Genomic DNA, 13,560 nt, shown 5'->3' with positions numbered 1-13,560 from the left:
GAATAGTCTGACCTTTTCACGGCCACAAATAACTCTGGCCTCTGATTGGCTAGCCACACCTTAGCGCACGTCCGATGAATTTTTCGTAGAATCAATTGACCTACTATAATATTGTATAAAAATTCTAATAATTGGTATCGTTGGATAGAGCGCGTTTTGCATGACCTTTCTATCCTATTTGCATGTGTTTCAGACCTTATGCGATAGGATGGCAAAGGAAAAAGTCGCCAACTGCGGGGCGATTCTAAGGATCTGATTGGCTGGAAAAATTGTGGCAGTACTAATAAAATATAGGAGAGTTGATTATGTTGTATGAAGATATAGGTGGAAGCCAATACAGATGCGTGCGGGGGAAGTTGGGTGGCGATACTGAGATATGTACAGGCCAATATCCTCAAGTCCCAAAGTGATAGTGCTAGCGGAACGTAGCGATGATCACGAACTCCGCATTCGAGGATGCAGTTAGAGTATAGCTTATCTGCATGCGATGCCGAACAATCCCCGTCCAATCCCCGTCCAATCGGGATGGGTACCTAAATTTGGGGTAGATAGGATGCGCATCTAGGAGCTGGACAAGATAATGCAGGGACGCGCACCCAACCAGAGACATTGATCAGACCGTAAACAGGAAAGGAGCCAGTTGAAAGCTCCCCATCTCAGTTCGCATTGTGCTATAAGAAAATGTAAGTCGGTATTCTGTTATCTCCTGACCGGAGGTGGTGAATCGTATTAGTGGAGAAAGCTGCCGCGGCCGAGTTCGGGATACGAAGCCTAGGTAGATATCTCGATAGTATAGATAGAGGCCTATAGAGACATATATTCTCAAGATTCGAGTCTTACTAGAGAATTAATCCTGAGATACCTATAAGGAGTTAACCGATTTACAATACAATATGGGATCTTTTATTAGCAAGGCCAAATCAAAGACGGGCTCGACCACATCAGGTCCTGTCCCGATGTCTTACTACTCCAATGCGCAGAGCACCAAGCCGCCGCTAATTGCAAACGATAATGCATTTCTAGGCGATGTTTCGACGTCGTAAGTTCTGCCGTAGGTTATCACACGTCTCTCCTCTAACCAGAAAACAGCGAGAATCTCGACCCCGCGAAACCTATCTCGGCCGGGTTCTACCGTTTGGAGAAGGGAACACCGCTTGTATACGAGTATACATACCACGAGAGTAAGCTTCATTGAACAAAAAGTCCGAGAAATGATTAATTGACTAATGGATCTATGATGTTATAGTGAAGGTAATTGTTGAGGGTAGCTTTGATATAAGCGATGAAGCAGGCAACAAAGTGCACGCTGTGCCTGGCGATGTTTTCTATTTCCCCAAGGGCTCAAAGATCACCTTTACTACGGATGACTATGGGCTTGGCTTCTACTGTGGGCAGAGAAAGAAGGATAGCGCATAAGGTGATATTGTGTGTATACAGGGGCACGTCATTATTCTAGTATCGGAAAGGGGGTCGCGCGAGTAATCACTCGACTGGCCATACAGTCAAGCCAGAGTATATAGTACTGAAAAGATACCACGTTTTTGCATGTTATATAAGGGCAAATGAGTGAACTGACCATCTCGATATTATTGGTTACGGTATTACGGGGGTCTTTGCCTTGGTAAGTACTATGTAGTCGTAAAGCGGACAGCCAAGGCTTAAAGATACATGCCACACTGATAGTAAAGTAGAGAAGGAAATCGAAAGAGAACCAAATATGAGAACATCGTGAAACAGGGGATGGATTGCAAATGGTGACACGGAAGGAATTCCTGAGATAGAAGCTAGAATGTATGAAGCTTCTATTAACAAGTATGAAATGTCTGAGTGCAACCCTTATGGCTCTAGTTATGGCGAAATAAACTGTGAGCAAGAAGGGGAAACATTCGGGATCTCTCTACTCTTGCCTTGTATCCTAACTACCATTTAGACTTACGTTAGTAGGTTATTAGATTGCAAGAGATGTTTTTCTGACCAGGCTCTAACTATACTCAATAAGGCATTAAGATATAGTATTAGCCCTTCATTGATGAGCGAGGCCTCGAGGAGCGAAAAAAAAAAGGAAAAAAGAAGGAAAAAAAAATCACGTGTGGGATCGAGGTGTACGAGTAGACTACCAGGGCAGACATTTGCTAGAAGTTGTTGTGCAGTTATCCTGCTCTGCCAAATACACGATCTATAGTGTACTTTGGTAGGCAATAGACAGGGTCAATAGCTTCCACGCCTGGATACTTCAGCAAGCTTAAGCCAGTCAGGCCAAAGAACGTGTGCCAGATGTCAACCATGTCACCAGGTCGGTCCGATAGTCCACCACGCTCGCTGTCCTGGCAGCTCAGAGTAAACTTGATGAGCTTCTCCCGATCAACCCAGTGTGTGCGACCGATCATTTCCAGGCTGCTCAGTACCCACCAGTTGTAACACACATCTTCCTTCTTCTCCGGTCTCCCATTTAGGCCACCGCAGGCGACCTGTCTTTCGCTGAGCCAGCCGCCTAGCTTATCAGCGTCGATTAAGTCTTTACGCCCGGCAATGGAGAGAGCGGCTAAACAAGTAAAGATCTGACCAGAGTGAGTCTCAGCTCCAGGGCTAACACCGTAGCCGCCGTCATAATTGGCGCAAGCAGCAACGTAGTCAACTGCTTTGTTGACGTCGACCAAATGTAATAGGCCAAGGAGCGAGAGAGCATTCAAGGCGCCATACAAAAACCTCGTGTCTTCTTCACCCCATTCATCGCCGGCAAACGTGCCCGTTTCCCGATTTTGAAGATCCGCCAGGACTGAAGACTAAGTTAGCTCTTACGCGACAGTGGCGGCGAGCAAAACCGGGACGTAGCTGGCTGACTCACACTTGCCCACTTGAGCCTTACCGTCGCCCTTACCGCGCTTCTCTAGCTCGTCCAAGGCATCAAGTAGGACAAAGATTTGCACGGCGCTGACTGTGTAGAGCATGTGAGCATCATGCCCCGGTGCGGCACCAAAACCGCCGCTCTCATGCTGGCAGGAGAGGACAAAGTCTATGGCCTCGTCTCGGGGGAGCGCATCGGGATGTCGTAGTAAATGGAGCGCCATCAGTCCCCAATATAGTCCATTTAGACGGAGATGCTCAGTGAGCCAGTACTCATATTCATCCTTCTTTGTGTCTAAGCTTTGAATATACTTGACGTGAGCCGCGGCTGCGAGCTGAAGCTCATCTGGCAGTTCTTGAATCCCCGACATATAGCAAGCTAAATGTGATAGCGACTGATACAGGTACTGAATAAGATGTAAGCAGGTAACTATATAACTACCTAGTTAGTTAACGAAGAAAGATGTTTTGTATGTTTGCAAAGTCCCGCCCTGTAGGCAGAGCAGGTGCCAGGTGGGACAGGTTGAAGTAGTGGAACCACCTAACCACATGTGTACTAATGTACCTACCGAAGGTAATCTGTACATACTATGTACATATACATGCATAGTGGACATGCAGTACATATGGAAGTGGCTGATACAATCATACAAATGCATCATCTATCGATGTGTTTGCTTTGAAGAATCTCCAGCAACCTAATCTAGTGTATTCCATTCTAATTCTAGACCATGCTATTGGCTTATTACATGGTATATGACTCGCATATATGACTATGGCGGCCGTAACTTATCTGGGTTCTTCCTAGTAGTTAAGTATCTTATACATCTTGGCTTACAAATTTACTTGCCATATATTACCCCTTCGAATGTGAGACTAGAAAGTTTCGGTGCTCTACCTAGAAGGGAATCGTCAGGGTTATGGCATCATGGAGGAGGATGTACTGGGGGTGAATAGGGTGAATTTGTTAAAGAATAGGAGGATGCTCTGTCGAATGCCTCGTGAGATATGTGAGCCTATTATTAGAATTTGACTAAGACAAACTAGGTACGCTCAGGAACATGAGACGTCCTCGGAGGTTATCGTACGTAAACTAATATATGAGATACAGGAATGTCTGGCATATAAACATTGATACGACGACGACAATATATATTGTTAGGTTAGGTATTGTTATAATCTTTAGTTGAGATTTACTTGCATCTCGATGCATACCTGTGTTAGTAGATGCCTAATAACGTACGTCTGCAGCGCTAAGTCTAGCTACATTTCGCCGAGGAAAATGTGGGCACAGTAGAAAGTGCGGTTATGCGTGAGAGCCTGTTTCAGAATTAAAATCTTATTACGCGCCTTTACATAAATGAAGTAAGGTGGACCCCGGCAAGCCCGGTTATGTGCGGTCAATCGGTCGATAAGCCAATCGAACCTTAATGAACATACCGAGACCATACTGCTTTAGATCGATATATCAGTGCAATACTTTCTATTATATCGAGGTACCTATTTATTTGCTACATGTAGAGTAGCAATGCAGGCAAAAATAACTTTGATCATTCAGATATATTGCTAATGACAAAGAATATTGAACTAGTTAAAGTGAAATCCTGAAAGGTTAACCTCCATTGAAGTTATGCCGCAAGTAGCTTTCCAACATCTGACATTACTAGTACTATTTTCAAGCTAACATCTTTATTCGCCAGTAAATACTACACGTATTCCTGCAATTGGATTTATATTAAGTAATATTTAAGTGAGGGTATCACTACTTTATCATGCCTTATGTCTTATGTTCTAAGCCTTCTCTCTTTCTCTCTCTAGTAGCTAGACTTAGAAAGGTAAGAGGAAGTCAAACAAGCTCAAAGCTAGGTACATGTAATTCCAGGTTTGTGATATCCAGGTACTGTTATTATTCAACTTCAATATTGTAGAAATTGTGTAACTGAAAAGAGTATTTTAGCTTCTCTGCTACTGCCATTTGATAACATGTACATATATACATCTAGATATGTAGTTACATGTAGTGTTAACCCCTGAGACCTAGCGCATTTTCGCAACTCGTCAGGTACGACGACCGACACAACCGTGAATGTGGATACCTTTGTTATCCCCTGCCAGCTACTTGCTGTCAGGACTCTCCCGGAGGCATCAATTCGTCAAATCAATCTTGAATATTCAATTCAACCCCGATTCAGTTCTCCCTTGGAAATCTCAAGGTTGGATCTTTGGGCGGTCTTCCTCTTTTTTTCTTGTATGTTGCTGCCAGCAAGTTCTAAAAGTTTAGTTGTACAATATCTTTCCCCCGTACCATTATTCCCCTCCTAAAAATTACCTACCCTTAATCGGCCTGGGTCTGGCGCCTTTTGTCGCAGATTACCAAGTCTGCCCTATTTCGCTTTGCTAATCCTTCCTACGATCCATCTGATACCCCAATACTTGTTACAGCATTCCACCGCGCACGACTTAGCCTGTCCTCCTGCGGCAGAGAGCGAATCAGGCTCGTCCCTGGTATTCCCCGATTTGTGTTTGACCGAAGGACAATAAGGGGAATACATACCATCCATAATGCGCCGAAAGCCAGTCCCCAATCCATTGTCCCTGACTGGCGATTCGGATTCCTTGGGCCAGCACTCTGCTTCCAGTACCAGCGCCAGCGCCCCTACATACTCAGATCCCAATGCCCTGGGAACAGATAGACCAAGTCCGCGCCCTACACTGAAGAGTGAGCCTACGCTTCAAATTACCTCCCCGACGCCTTCTAAGTCGCCCAAGTCGCCTCGTTCTCCCTTTGGGAAGTTTAGCACAAGCACGCCTAGCAAACCTCAGACACAGCAGTATCAGGATTATCCTGTTGAACCAGTCCAGCCGCTGCAATCTCCCGAAAGCGTACATGTTGCTCAACATCGACAACACCAATCTCCTCAGCGCTACGAGCCAGAACTCCCGCCCTTAACTCTCCTCCCATCCTCCAACACTGTATCAACCGTTGCGGACACATGTTCTCGTCCCGAAAACGAGAAGCACTCGAGAAGCGGTAGTCGCTTTTTCGGCTTTGGGAAGTCGTCTAGATCTACCAATCAGCTTTATCATACCCACACGGACAGCGCAGGGACGCGTGAGGCTATGTCCCGCGGCACGGAGAACACCGCCATGCCGGATAGAGTATCCAGTAAAAATTCTAAAAATTCAGGTACGCCGAATTGGAAGTCAAAGAAAGTGCAGTTAGTGCAGTTACGTATTACGCCAGTCTCATGATGCTAATCCTTTGTTCGTCACCAACTATCTAGACCTATCATCCGCTGATCCCTCGAACCACAAAACAACCCCTTCCTTGCCATCCAGATCTGATGTTTCATTGGCATCCACTAATGAACAAGAAACCAACTCATCGAAAAAGAACAAGCCCAAACCTTTCACGCTTCTGGGTCGTAATAGGTCGCTGAAGGATAACGATGGTCATATCCCAAAGGAGTCGATAACAATCACATTACATGAGGCTGAGCGAGACCCATCCCCGGCAGGCCTGCAGCCTTTGAGGACGGCCCCTATGAATCCCGATGGCTACGAGAGGTCTTTTAGAAATATGATGAATTCGACTATACGTAATCATTCCGCCGACCGTGCACCTCCTCGAGACGCCCCAGGGAACAAAGAACACCGACACGATAAAGACCATTATAGAAGCCACCCTTCCTCTTTTAAGGACAGTAACAGCAACGGTTCGACATTTTTAAACGGTCTAAAAAGTTCTGGTAGCCGAGCAGCAGATATGATCAGCAAAGGATTATTTGGGAGAAGCGGCCGTAGCGCCAGTACGTCGGATAAAGACACGGGAGTGGATGACGAGCATTACGTTCTCAAAGTTATTAATTTACCATTGGTCGAGCAGACGCGGTTGACAAGGATATCTAAGAGACTTGAAGATTCTCGGGACAAGACAGAGTTTTGGATGCCCGCTTTCCCCTGGCGGGCGATTGATTATCTCAATCTTAAGGGAACCGAGGTTGAAGGTCTATATCGTGTGCCTGGGAGTGGCCCTCAGGTTAAGAAATGGCAAAGGAAGTTCGATGAAGGTAGATTACCCATCCCGCCGTGGTTCGTTTCGCTATTTGCTAAATTGATGACAGAATACGATGTCGATCTATTCGCACAGAACGACCTTTATGATATCAATATCATCGGTTCGATGTTCAAGGCCTGGCTCCGTGAACTCCCCGATGAATTATTCCCAAAGGAGGCCCAGGAGCGAATTTCTCGACAGTGCGCTGGCGCCGACGAAGTACCCCAGCTGCTGATTGATGAGCTCTCCAACTTGTCACCGTTTAACTACTATCTCCTTTTTGCCATCACATGCCATCTCAGCTTGCTTCTCGCACATTCCGACAAAAATAAGATGGACTTCCGCAATCTATGCATATGTTTCCAACCATGCATGAAAATCGATGCCTTCTGTTTTAAGTTCCTTGTTTGCGATTGGAGATTATGTTGGCAAGGGTGTAGGAACGAGGCTAGATATATCGAAGAAGAATATCAGTTATTCCAACAACCACTGCCTCGCGGATTGAGCTCGTCGGAGTCTCAGAGCCATAGTGGGGGCGATGTCCACGGTGATCGGAATCTTTCTTCGTCTGATAGCAGCAAATTATCGGCTCCCCCCGACGAACACCACAGTGGGAAAATAAGAAAGAAGCCGGTACCAGGGAGTCAGCCAAACGGAGGACTACCTATATCGAAGTATTCAACGTCGAATTCGTTGACTGTTAATGGCGAGCACGATACGGCTGTACGACGATCCGGGGAACGAGAACTACGACCGCTGTCGCCTATCAAGCCTCTTTCCCCAATGAACTTCTCATAATTAAGGGGTGATTTAAGTCGCGGTATACTGAACTGGAGAGTAGGGATGTGTTGATCCTGATCTGATGATAGCTTTTTTGCCTTGATAATACCCCAGGACGTGAATGTGGTTAGCATTTGGCTTGGCGGTGCTCTTTGACGATATTACGCTCCGTTTACGATTTCAAACTTTTCTTCATATCTTAGCGTTACACGATTATCCTGAGTTGATCAGGCTTTATGAATTAGCGGCACGCGTTGTCTTTTGATTCTCAACAACTACAAACTCGGATCCTTCAAGAGAGCTAACCAGTTGATGGGCCTTACGCTGCTACATGAGTACCTAGTACATAACACCTACTACCTATTGCCTAGGCGCTCCACGTCGATCTACTCGACATATCATGTCGCAGCAAATTAAGTTGGTGGTGGATCTTGGATAACGGCGCTCGGATTACTATAGCCAATGCGCCCTGCGTGCTAACATAACGAATTCCTACTTTGGCTACACGGCGAACGCTTCGTTGCGTGGAAGAAGGGCGGAGGGAGAGTGGAACAAAACGTAGCGACGGAGTTTTAGAATATGGAAGGTTAGAAAAGAATCTGTACCATACATTGGGTTGGAAAGATCCGCAATACCAATACAAATATGCCCAAACCCGCGAAACCTGCTGTCTTGTGCCGGAAACGCCAAACTCCCACCTGTCTATTGCGACTCGAAATGTGTGGGTATCAACAGAGTGCCTCCCTCAAGCTACCATTTTCACAAGTCTGCATCTCCCAGCAATGTCTAGGCTTCCTGCCTATCATTTATACTTCTCTGCATCACAGTCCTAGTCCATCAAGCCTTTCTCCTCTTCTTCTTATCCTTGGCGGCCTTTTCCTCCCGGTCCTTCTTCTCGTCAACCTCTACAAGCCAGTCCTGCTGAACCATACCTTCCTCACGACGCTTCTTAGCACCACCCTTATCGTAGCCCCACGTGCGCTCCCATTCGCCTGTCTCCTCGTTGTACTTTTGGGACTTGGCGTGCCGCTGCTCGCGCGTCTTGGGCTTGATGCCCTTGCGCGCGGCGAATTGCTCCCATTTCGTGGGGGGCTTAGCTGCTGGCAGGGGCTTCTCACGCGGTAGAGGGGTCGCGGGGTGAGGGAGGGTGAGCAAGACGCCGGATGTGGTGGCGGCAAGAGGGAGTGTGGTTAGGAGCTGGTTGATGAGGGCTTGCGCACCGTCGCGGGCGGTAGCGGCGAGCTGTGCTTCTAGAACGTTGGAGTCGACTTCTTCCGGGATAGATGTGGAGAGCGGGTTAGGATCGTTGGCGAGGAGGAGCCCGAGATCGAAGGTGTAGGGTGTTGGCTTGGTGACGGCGACATCGAGCTTTGGTTTAGATGGCGGGGCCATTGTTGAGGTTTTGGTGGTCGGAATTGACCGGGATGAATTGGTAAATAGGTCTTTCGTAGATTTAGTAGTAGTATTCACCCAGTATGGCTAGAGTATATCTTTTATGCTTTGTGTTATAATGCTATAACGGCGTGAGTGGGATGTTAAACTAAAAGAAAAATATGAAGTTCCAATTTTATCTCAGGTAACCTCAGACCCGAAATTTTCGAGGCGGGCTGCGCCCGCCTGCGCCACGCAACGCGTGGTCTGTGTGTTTGTACCTGTGGGTTATAGGTAAAATATTCGAAAATTTTTGGTTTAAAGTTATATTATATTACAGGAATTTTTAACATTTTTATTAATAATAAAAAAATTAAATATTATATTTATAATAATTTAATATATTATAATAATATATAAAATAATTTTAATTTTAATAATTTAAAATTTATAATATATTTTTTTTAATTTTTTATTTTTTTTATATATTTATAAAATATTACTTTTTTATATATTAAATTTTAATATTTAAAAATTTTTAACGTTTTAATTATATTAAACTTTATATAAAATATTTAAATATAATAATTTAATATTTTATAATTATATAAAATTTTATTTATTAATAATTTAAAATTAATAATATTATTTTTTAAACTTTTTAACTTTTTTTATATATTTATACGGTTTTATATATTAAATTTTAATATTTATTACAATTATTATTATAATTAATATTATAATTAACGCGTTATAATTATTATAATATAATTATTATAATTATTTTTAACATTTTAAAAAATTTAAAACATATAAATTTAATTAATAAATTTAATAAAAAAATTAATAATTATTATATAATTAATTATTATTTATTATAAAAATACATTAATATTATTATTTTAATAATATTATTAATATTATTATTTTAAAACGTTAAATATATAATTTTAATATATAAAGTTTTAAATTTATTTTAAATTATAAATTCGATATTGTTTTAAAAAGTTGTTTTAAATTTTAATTAATTAAAAAATAATATGGTTAAAAAAAGTATAATTTTATTTTAATGAACTTAAATTAATGACGTAAATTTTGTTGTACTTTTCCCGTTACATTTTTTTTTAACCAATTACATTTTTAACTTATTTTTTTTACGAATTTCGCATTTTTGGTTTAAAGTAATTCGGGCGATTTTTGATATATTATTTTATTTAATATTAAAAATAATATTAAAAATAATAATTAAAGTAAATTTTAATTAATTTAAAATATTTATTAATTTTATTATTAATAAATATACGCGTTTATTTAATTTTTTAAACGTTTAAATATATGCGTTTTAAATGTTTTAAACGTTTTAAAATGGTTATAATATCGGTTATAACGTTTTTAAAAATATATTACATTAAAACTTATAATATTATAACGCAATGTCGTACGGGTATGTAAAATAATTAAAAGGTTTAAGTAATTAAATTAAAAGTTTTAAGTTATAAAAATAAAAAGTATTTTAAACGTGGTTGTAAATGTAAACGCGTAAATGTAAATATTAATATAACATTTTTAATATTATTACGTGTTTTTAAACGTTAAAACTTACGATATTATAACGCGATATTATATAAATATGTAAAAAATATAAAAAAGTAAAAAAAGCATAATATTAACTTTAAATTATAAAAATAAAAGTTATTTTATACGTTATTATTAAATATTAAATTATTATAAATATAAAGTTTAATTTTTAAAAAAACTTATTTTAACGTGGTTAAAAACGCCCGAGTTATTTTAAATTAAAATTCGTTAAAACTCGCATTTATAACTTATAAATATAATTATACGGGCCAGGTATTCTGTGGCGCTTGTGGCGCAATCGGGCGTAAGCCTGATTTTTAACAAATCTAGTTTAAGCTACTGAGATAAATACAACCTTACGAACGATATCGAATTTATGGTCTGAGTTTACTGAGATAATTCCAATTGGACTTCTCAAGAATTTTTGGTTAGATGCTAGTAGCGCAGGCATATCGGACTTATCGATAGCAGATCGGAGTGCTAATTTCTCCGCCATCTTTTCCGTACCTGTGTACCATAGAAGTGACCCGCACCGATATGCTTTTATCGGAGGTCTCATTCCTAAAATTTAGCTGGGGCTCTTTTGCGATTTTGATGTTGGAGCTTCTGGTGTTGGAAATTCGCTGAGGACCAACATTCGAATTCGATCCGCACCAGCAATGGCGAGTGCGAATTGCTGGAGGTGTCTAGCACGGCCCTCACAGCGGCTACTCGTGCCAGCATCATTATTACCAGCTCCGTCGACCCCAGCATCAGCGGCAGCGTTCACCACTTCGGCGCAACTGAGGGCCAAACCCGGCCAGAAGGAAGAGCCAAACCTCTCACGACATATTCGTACTGGTAAAAAGTTGATATTGGGAAAGAAGAAGCGGCCAGCCGACAAGGGTAAACCGCCGGTGTCTGGGGAAAGAAAGGCATTTCGGAAGCGCATTCAGCTCAGCAACAATAATGCCTTGGCTGTACCAGGCCTTGGCGAATTGACGGCCGAGAATGTCGTGGACGCTAGTTCTGTAGGTCAGGTTTTCAGCCTCCCGGAGGTGGTGTTAGACCAACTGAGGGCCAGCGAGGCATTCAAGCCGACGCAGACTTGGGGCTTATTCCGGTCACCACATACGTTAATCAGGAAGGAGACGGTAGACCTAGCGAAGCAACTCACGGATGCTGTCGGCAAGAAAGAAACTCTGAGGTTGGTTATTACTGGAGATAGGGCGTCGGGAAAGAGTGTCTTAGGGCTTCAAGGGTTGGCAACGGGGTTCCTGAATAAATGGGTTGTAATTAACATCCCGGAAGGTACAGAAAACTCCATTCAGTCTGGTCTGGTATAATTCAAGGCTAACTGTTAACTGTTCTTCGCACGTCCAGCGCAAGAACTGACTACTGCGGCGACTGAGTATTCTCCGATACCTAATTCTGAGCAGTTCTCCCAACCCGTATACACCGTCAAGCTCTTCCAGGCTATCTACAAGGCCAACCAGCCCATTTTATCACAGTATAAGGTCGAGCTGGACCATATGCACCTCCCTATCTCAGTGAACCGAGGTATGACGCTCGCCGCCCTCGCCAACGCCACCAAGGAACCCGAGTTTGCCTGGCCCGTATTCCAGGCCTTCTGGAAGGAACTGTTACTACCAGGCCGTCCACCGATCATGTTTGCGCTTGACGGCCTTAGCCACATCATGCGCATCAGCGATTACCGCTCACCTGCCTTCCAGCTTATCCACAGCCATGACCTTAGCTTACTCCGCCTATTCACGGACGCGCTAGGCGGCAAGACGAATTTTGCCAACGGCGCGGCGATCCTGGGCGTGTGCACCAAGGGCAATAGCCCCGTGATCCCGTCGATGGAGAAGGCTCTAGAGCAAGCTGCTGCCGCACAGGCCGGCGAGCCGATCCCGCCTCGAGACCCGTTCTTCGCCAAGTACGACGAACGCGTGTTCGACGCTCTCAAGGGCGTCAAGGTCTTGAACCTCCGCGGCGTCTCTAAGCTGGAAGCCCGCGCGCTAATGGAATACTGGGCTGCGAGCGGTATTCTTCGCCTGCGCGTCGACGAGAAGAACGTCAGCGAGAAGTGGACCCTGGCTGGTAGCGGTATCCTCGGCGAGATGGAGCGAGCTGCGCTGTATGATGTCAGATCGCCTGTGTAAATTACTCATGCTTCTCTATGAAGTGACTACCGCTCTAGAGGTTAGGCGACGATATATCGCTGGTAAGGATGTATATAACACAATATGTTCCCGTGTAGAATATTCACGATATGATATAAGCTCTACGGTGATATGCATTGGTTATGCTCTGTTTTAGTTGTAATGCGTGCTAATGAATAAAGGACCATAGGGGATTGTAGTTGAATTGGAGAAACGTATTCGTATGATGGGAACGTGTATACATTGTATCAAAGGGACTATAGCGCTCATGTATTTGAAGATGAAGAAAGGTTAAGTTGAGTACCTAATGTACATATCTCGTCTCAGTAATTTGCTATACGTGCCACTTTTTTATATTACATCAACTTGGATGATTTAGAATCTTAAACTTGATATAACACTTATATATAGGTAAATGACGATGTCCCTATTTTGCCGTTAGGGTTTTATATAACTATGTTTACCTAATATACACGCAAGTAGTCTAGAAAATATTTACTTGACCGCAGGCAAATGTTAGCTACGGGGGACCCATGTTGTAAGTAGGTATTAAGTGGTAGGATAGGCTGAAGATGACTGGACTGTATTCCTGCGAAGGACTTTGGATGCTTATACGTGGGTTGTAACAGTATTGAAATGTTGTAACGGCCTCGGTTGTACTGTTTATAAGGTAGCCATATAAGATATGTCACTAAAACTAGCTACGAGGAAGACAAAACATACCCCTTTCTTTATATCATAATCGAACTGATCGCGACTTATCCGCCCTTTAGTCCCCTTTGCTGG

The 13,560-nt window shown here is 42.9% G+C and overlaps 5 protein-coding genes across 5 annotated transcripts; 3 read left to right on the top strand and 2 right to left on the bottom strand.

Moving 5' to 3' along the window:
- Nucleotides 1-730: 730 nt before the first annotated feature.
- On the top strand, nt 731-1,783 carry F4817DRAFT_84951 (putative ethanolamine utilization protein). The gene is made up of 3 exons (XM_049307963.1): nt 731-1,039; nt 1,090-1,181; nt 1,247-1,783. The coding sequence occupies exons 1-3, from the start codon at nt 894-896 to the stop codon at nt 1,414-1,416; spliced, it is 408 nt and encodes a 135-aa protein (XP_049163645.1). The 5' UTR covers nt 731-893; the 3' UTR covers nt 1,417-1,783.
- F4817DRAFT_324023 (geranylgerany transferase type II beta subunit) lies at nt 1,544-3,358 on the bottom strand. Its single transcript, XM_049301583.1, has 2 exons — nt 2,846-3,358; nt 1,544-2,776 (listed from the first exon to the last, which is right to left on the bottom strand). Exons 1-2 carry the CDS (start codon nt 3,213-3,215, stop codon nt 2,151-2,153), a joined length of 996 nt encoding a protein of 331 aa, XP_049163644.1. The 5' UTR covers nt 3,216-3,358; the 3' UTR covers nt 1,544-2,150.
- Nucleotides 3,359-5,266: 1,908 nt separating this feature from the next.
- Nucleotides 5,267-8,109, top strand: F4817DRAFT_84918 (uncharacterized protein). The gene is made up of 3 exons (XM_049307961.1): nt 5,267-6,031; nt 6,129-6,914; nt 6,969-8,109. Exons 1-3 carry the CDS (start codon nt 5,407-5,409, stop codon nt 7,697-7,699), a joined length of 2,142 nt encoding a protein of 713 aa, XP_049163643.1. The 5' UTR covers nt 5,267-5,406; the 3' UTR covers nt 7,700-8,109.
- Nucleotides 8,110-9,326, bottom strand: F4817DRAFT_84910 (ribosomal biogenesis regulatory protein). Its single transcript, XM_049307960.1, has one exon. It carries the CDS (start codon nt 9,071-9,073, stop codon nt 8,519-8,521), a length of 555 nt encoding a protein of 184 aa, XP_049163642.1. The 5' UTR covers nt 9,074-9,326; the 3' UTR covers nt 8,110-8,518.
- A 1,682-nt stretch (nt 9,327-11,008) lies between these two features.
- Nucleotides 11,009-13,192, top strand: F4817DRAFT_324018 (mitochondrial ribosomal protein). Its single transcript, XM_049301582.1, has 2 exons — nt 11,009-11,920; nt 11,993-13,192. The coding sequence occupies exons 1-2, from the start codon at nt 11,290-11,292 to the stop codon at nt 12,772-12,774; spliced, it is 1,413 nt and encodes a 470-aa protein (XP_049163641.1). The 5' UTR covers nt 11,009-11,289; the 3' UTR covers nt 12,775-13,192.
- Nucleotides 13,193-13,560: the final 368 nt, after the last annotated feature.

Source organism: Daldinia loculata (genome assembly GCF_022478755.1).
Source record: "Daldinia loculata strain CBS 113971 unplaced genomic scaffold F4817scaffold_2, whole genome shotgun sequence".
NCBI lineage: Eukaryota > Fungi > Ascomycota > Sordariomycetes > Xylariales > Hypoxylaceae > Daldinia > Daldinia loculata.
This window is presented reverse-complemented; position numbering and strand designations above follow the sequence as displayed.

Coding starts and splice junctions, on each gene's coding strand:
- F4817DRAFT_324018 (XM_049301582.1), top strand. CDS start 11,290: ATGGCGAGTGCGAATTGCTGGAGGTGTCTAGCACGGCCCTCACAGCGG. Junction 11,921..11,992: donor TGTAATTAACATCCCGGAAG/GTACAGAAAACT, acceptor TCGCACGTCCAG/CGCAAGAACTGACTACTGCG.
- F4817DRAFT_84951 (XM_049307963.1), top strand. CDS start 894: ATGGGATCTTTTATTAGCAAGGCCAAATCAAAGACGGGCTCGACCACA. Junction 1,040..1,089: donor CTAGGCGATGTTTCGACGTC/GTAAGTTCTGCC, acceptor ACCAGAAAACAG/CGAGAATCTCGACCCCGCGA. Junction 1,182..1,246: donor CGAGTATACATACCACGAGA/GTAAGCTTCATT, acceptor ATGATGTTATAG/TGAAGGTAATTGTTGAGGGT.
- F4817DRAFT_84918 (XM_049307961.1), top strand. CDS start 5,407: ATGCGCCGAAAGCCAGTCCCCAATCCATTGTCCCTGACTGGCGATTCG. Junction 6,032..6,128: donor TAAAAATTCTAAAAATTCAG/GTACGCCGAATT, acceptor CCAACTATCTAG/ACCTATCATCCGCTGATCCC. Junction 6,915..6,968: donor GCAAAGGAAGTTCGATGAAG/GTAGATTACCCA, acceptor AATTGATGACAG/AATACGATGTCGATCTATTC.
- F4817DRAFT_84910 (XM_049307960.1), bottom strand. CDS start 9,073: ATGGCCCCGCCATCTAAACCAAAGCTCGATGTCGCCGTCACCAAGCCA.
- F4817DRAFT_324023 (XM_049301583.1), bottom strand. CDS start 3,215: ATGTCGGGGATTCAAGAACTGCCAGATGAGCTTCAGCTCGCAGCCGCG. Junction 2,777..2,845: donor TAAGGCTCAAGTGGGCAAGT/GTGAGTCAGCCA, acceptor CTTAGTCTTCAG/TCCTGGCGGATCTTCAAAAT.